This window comes from Buceros rhinoceros, unplaced genomic scaffold, assembly GCF_000710305.1.
Source record: "Buceros rhinoceros silvestris isolate BGI_N320 unplaced genomic scaffold, ASM71030v1 scaffold4758, whole genome shotgun sequence".
Classification (NCBI taxonomy): Eukaryota; Metazoa; Chordata; class Aves; order Bucerotiformes; family Bucerotidae; genus Buceros; species Buceros rhinoceros.
Window position 1 is genome coordinate 466 of NW_010426202.1, and position 5,366 is coordinate 5,831.

General features: G+C 41.0%; 1 protein-coding gene across 1 annotated transcript; it reads right to left on the bottom strand.

The window, feature by feature from the left end:
• Positions 1 to 2,563: 2,563 nt before the first annotated feature.
• Positions 2,564 to 4,765, bottom strand: BCL2A1 (BCL2-related protein A1). The gene is made up of 2 exons (XM_010141403.1): positions 4,266 to 4,765; positions 2,564 to 2,806 (listed from the first exon to the last, which is right to left on the bottom strand). The coding sequence occupies exons 1-2, from the start codon at positions 4,683 to 4,685 to the stop codon at positions 2,702 to 2,704; spliced, it is 525 nt and encodes a 174-aa protein (XP_010139705.1). The 5' UTR covers positions 4,686 to 4,765; the 3' UTR covers positions 2,564 to 2,701.
• Between the last annotated feature and the right edge of the window lie 601 nt (positions 4,766 to 5,366).

A 5,366-nucleotide genomic window follows, 5' to 3' on the forward strand; every position in this document is an offset into this window, starting at 1 on the left:
CAGCCCGGCGCTGCGCCTGCGGAAACGTGCTCTAGCTGCTTTAGCTGTGTCCAGAGGGAGACACTGGAGGCTTCTTTGGGGCATTTTTAATGATCCAACCCACCTTTTAGTGCAGAAAAGGACGTTTCTATACAACAGTTGTTTCCATAAGTTGTTCTATGTGGCATTGATGACGTCTCAATTTAGCTGCTGTGCACATGGAGGAAGTCATCAGCTGTCCCGCTCTGCGGCTCTTTGACCTCCTCCTCTGTTCTCTGTTCTGTGTGCTGCCTTGACAGATGCGAGGATCCCTTCAACAGCAGTGCCTACAACCTGGGACACAACTCAGAGTCTGGTATAGATAACTTCATGGCAGTTAGCAAAGGATGTTAATACTGTAAGGCTTGGCTAATAGCCCTGTTGTTTTCAGGCACTTTGTTTAGAACCATCACTACTTTTCTTGCTCTTAAATGCAGAGCAAATGGAAGTTTTGTACTGGTGAAAATTAATCTGGAGCCCTCTAGACCATTAATGATCCAGGATTGTTTTGTTTAAACCGAGGCCTTACCATGAAGGGAAGTTCTAAAATTATTGCATCACTAGATTTTGGAAGGGCTAGGCTAGCCTTTTATATTTAATTTAAACTTGTACTCCCCTATATAGAATAGGTTTTTAGATTAGTGTAAAAGGAAGTGAATGAGGTATTAATAGACTGGTGTTAGCCACTACAATATGTGCTTACAATAGTGCACAAAAAAGAACTGAATAAGAATTACTGTTCTTATCATGAAGACTTAGACTGCAAATAAATAAACATATGTCAAAATATGTTTTAAGATGTTATTTCTGACAGGAACTTCCATAGGTGTTCTGGAGATGGGCATTTTCCTTTAGATGACCCTTGCCCTCAGGATACTGAAATCTTTTCTTCAACAGCGATAACATTTATCTCAGAAGTCCTGCTATATGTGCTAATCTTCCTTGTTTTCGTTGGGGAGGGAGAGGGAAAGGGAAAGGGAGAAGGAGAAAAATGAGCAGGAAAAGGAGAAGGAGAGGGACGGGGACAGGGAGAGAGCAACACAGATTCTAGCAAATGTTAACATGTTTGTGTTCTGTAGGTAAACGTACCAAGTCAGACTATAGAATCACAGAACAGCCCAGGTTGGAAAGGACCTCAAAAGATTGTCCGGTCCAGCCTTTCATGGGAAAGGCAGCCTGGATGAAACTATCTAGTGCTGTGTTCTGTCACATCTTGAAAACCTCCAGCCTTGGAGACTCTACCGTGTCTCTGGGGAGGTTGTTTCAGTAAATGTTCTTACTGTAAAAAGTTTTTAGGTCGAGATGAAAGATGGTGAACCCTTTACCAGAAGGAGGCTGCTTCATTCTCCCGGTATTATAAAGCCATGACTGTCTAGAGGATTGGTCTCAGGTAATAACACTGTTGTGTGCCCCAGGCAACTGTTTGGGTCACCTCCCAACATGTCTACGAAAGAAGAGTGTTTTGTTCTCTAATGTAGAAGAGTCACTACAGCTCAAGAAAACCCTTCTAGAATGAATTCCTCAAGAGCTACTGTTTAACCTTTGAAAGCAAATGGAGTTTGAGTCAAAACTACAGTTGCCCCAGACTGTAAAAGTCTGGAACTCTGTTAGGTCCTAATTTGCCGAGTTTTGCAGCGTATCCCAAGACGCTAATTAGCGTCATCAGAGCTTATCCAGTTCATTTATTTTGCCACGAGCTGCGTGTTTCTTATTCAAGCTGCCAGATAACACTTAAGAAGTGCTGCAGAAAATTGCAGTCTTGACATCTGTGGACTTCGGGTCACACCCACGGACTACCTGGATTCCAGTAGCTCTGTGACAGCTTTTCTCAGTTATCTTACTCAGGTAGACCTTTTCCCGTCTTCCAATTTTTCTGAAAGAATTGAGACCAATCATAAGACTTCAAAATACATACAGTAATGTATTTTCCGAAAATATTAGTGTAGTTACACAAATTTCTCATTTAAAAATATTTTGTATTTGCCTTTTTAAAAACAATGTGTTTAAAAAAATTTCAGCTGGGTGACATTATTACTCAGATTTGAAAGAACATTCACTGTAGATAGAAGCAATTAAAAAAACACAACAAAGGAACACATACCATTGCATTAACAGTAAGTGAGTGCACATTTTTAAGTTGCTATCTTCCACAAATTGTTCTTCCCATAAAAATGGATTAGTCTGTGTCAGTGACTTGTACCCACTTTTACACCGAATTTGCATTCCCCTTTTCTTCACGGACCCCCCTTTTTGCTTATACAAAGGATGCAATAAAATGCATTACAGTACTATTTCATTTACAAAACAAATGACTATAAAACTTGTTTCTTAACCCATTGGATTGTATTTCAGTAAAACAATGTCCTTTCATGGAGGTGCAAGAGAGATTCCAAGAGCTCTCTGGATGTGGAGAATGACACCGCTCTGGAAGCAGTCCTGCCGGGAAAGGGTGGCTTGAATTGCTGTGTGATGCTGTGTTGATTCCTCTTTGGAGGGATCTTGTCTTCAGGTTTGGCAATTAGGATAGCGTGTTAAACTTTGTGTTTAGTCCAAATAAATACAAATAAATTAAAAACAAATTATGGAAGAAAATTATTTGCTTGTTGATATTGCTTGGAGGAAAGCTTAGCGATGAAGCTTGTGGCAATATCGAGATTTTACAGGAATGGCAGGTCCATTTACTTCAGTAGTACTCTCTGAGCAAGGACAAAACAGCTACGAACATGGCTGTGATTTTGGAGAAAGATAGTAGTGATCTTCTCTCAAACTTGGTTAGGAAGCCGTTTTCCTGTGGAAAAGAACATGCATGGTTAGGGACAGCTTAAAAATAACATAGGAAAAACATACCACCCTCCGCACCCTCAGAGTGCTGCACCATTGTGCATAGAGGGGCAGGTTTTCAGACCTCTCCTTCCGAAAGATGAATAGGGCTTTAAAAACAGGAGGTGAAAATAGCTGCACCTCACTGACTATTTGTTTTATCTGCAAGTCAAGACTGTGCCCTCCCTGTGTAAATAGAAAATGAACGTGAACTGTGTCATCTGAGCCCACATCTCCAAGGAAGATACAAGTACTGTGTTTCTGATGTAGTAATATAAGTATCTGCCTTTAAGCCTCCTCATTCTACTACGATGAGCCACGTATTATGACAGAATGTTGCCAGGAGTTGATACTTCTCTTAAATAAAATTGACTCTATTTGAAAGAGATGGAGAGAGGAGCTTTTACAATAATTCTGATGCATCAAGGGTTCATGACTCACTATCACCTTTTCTTACTGCTACCAGACAGAGAAGGATCGAAACAAGCAAAAATAGAACAGGAGAAGCAAGACAGTAGAAAACAAATGAGGGAGAAAAGTAATAGCAAATAGGAAATATAAGAGAAGTGGGATGAGAGAGGCGTAGAAAAAGAAAGTAACATTTACATTTAGGTAGAGAAAAAAAGTACTGGGGAAATAACTGTCACTAATGTCATTGATTCTCAGCTTCCCCTAACTGCAAAAGAAAGAAGTATTGACGTGGTGAAACTCTGCAAAGCTAAAGGGACCTCCCCTCCACTGGCAGAGGGAATTTCAGCAGCCTGGCAAAATAAGCCACATATTGACAGATGCTTTTCTCAGCATTGATCATTGATACATGGAAGTGCTGGGATTATCTCAGTCCAAACAGAAAAGATTTAACCCCGATTGCACTTGCCTGTAAATCTGTTTAAGCAGAAGTGATTTGGGGGCTTTGCTGAAATACTCAGCAAAAGCGTTGACTTCAGTAGTGAGGATCACACCTGTCTGTTCTTCCCTTACCTTGAGCTTCAGGATCTTTTGACCAGCTCCTCTGGGGAAGCAAAATTGCTGCGCTAACCTTACAATGCCAATTAATTTTAGATTTAATAACAGGATATTTCATGGCATACGTAGTTTAACCTGCTTTGAGCAGGAGGCTGGACCAGATGATTTCTTAAGGTCCCTTGAACCTGAATTACTCTGTGATTCTATGATTCAAGACTAGCTCTAGGGTTTCAGCTGTTACCGGTACAGAAAATGCCTTTTTAAAAAAGAAAGTTGTCTTTTAGCATTGTTCTACTTAAAGCAGAAGCAAAGCTTGCACCGTAAATCTCAAGGAGACATTCCAGACCAAGTATTCAACCGCCAAATAAACCCTAATAAAATGTTTCTGACAGTGTCTGTAACAATAAATTATTTAAACAAACTCTCCTAATCTAGACTTTGGTGCAAAATGAGACACTCACCCAGCCACCGTTCGCATCTATCCACTCGGCTTTGTTGTTTATTATGTACTCCGTGATGAAATAAGAAATCTGCTCCTTCTCCTCTCCAGTCAGCTGAACTCCATGCTCTTGAAGCTTCTTAGTGAGAAGACCTCCAAACGTAAATATGGTCATAATTCGTCCCCAGTTAGTATTTCCATCAGCAAATTTTTCTTCCATTACACCATTGAAAATTCTTTTGGCAACAGCTACAGAGGTAATATCAATCCTGTCCAAGAATGGTCCGAGAGCCTCCTCAGTTTGATCTTGCAGTGAAGATGCAATGTTTCGCAAGACATGAGCAACCCTGGTTTTGGCTGGTCCAAGATGTGATTCCTGAAGCACATATTGCAGATAATCTTGAGCTAAGTAATAAACGTAATAGAACTCAGCACTTTCCATTTAGAAGGAAATGCAGAGAGCAGTGCACCGCTCTTAATCAGGGTCGGTAATGAGCAGCCACAGGACATGCACACGGCTTTGTGTCATCTAGTTTAAATGGAATTTTTTTTGCTTTTATCATACAGAAGTTCCTGTAAAACGTAGTGACTTAATGGTTGTGTGGGTTGTCGAATGTCAACGGAAATGAAAGTGAGTGGCTGCTCAAGGGAAGAAAACATGTCTTCTTGAGTGATTTATTATTTCTCTAAATAGTATGATTCCACAACTAAAATCTACGAGCTCTTAGCAGCAGTACAGACTGGCATTTCCTAGGGACTTTTGCTCTGTAACACTAGCAGAAGTTCGGCATTTGGCTTACAAACTGCCGAGAACGGTGTTAGGCAACTGGCTTGAGAAAACACACCCAAAAGTGTACGATAGAGGAGCATGCAGCCCCTACCCCCCTCTTTCCCCACCCCAGGCTTTCATTACCAGGAGTTGAGGCTGCAATTTGTATGGCAGGTTAGTAGGTTATTGCTGATTCACAACTTTTTGAAGAAGCTGGTAGACATTTCCAGCAGGATGGAAGAACAGATAAATCCTCAGCACTCGGGGAGCTTTACGTAACCGCAAAATGAGAACGCAGCTTCCATCCACGAGTGTGGATGGAAGAAGGGGAAAGCAGCTTTATAGCACTATCCC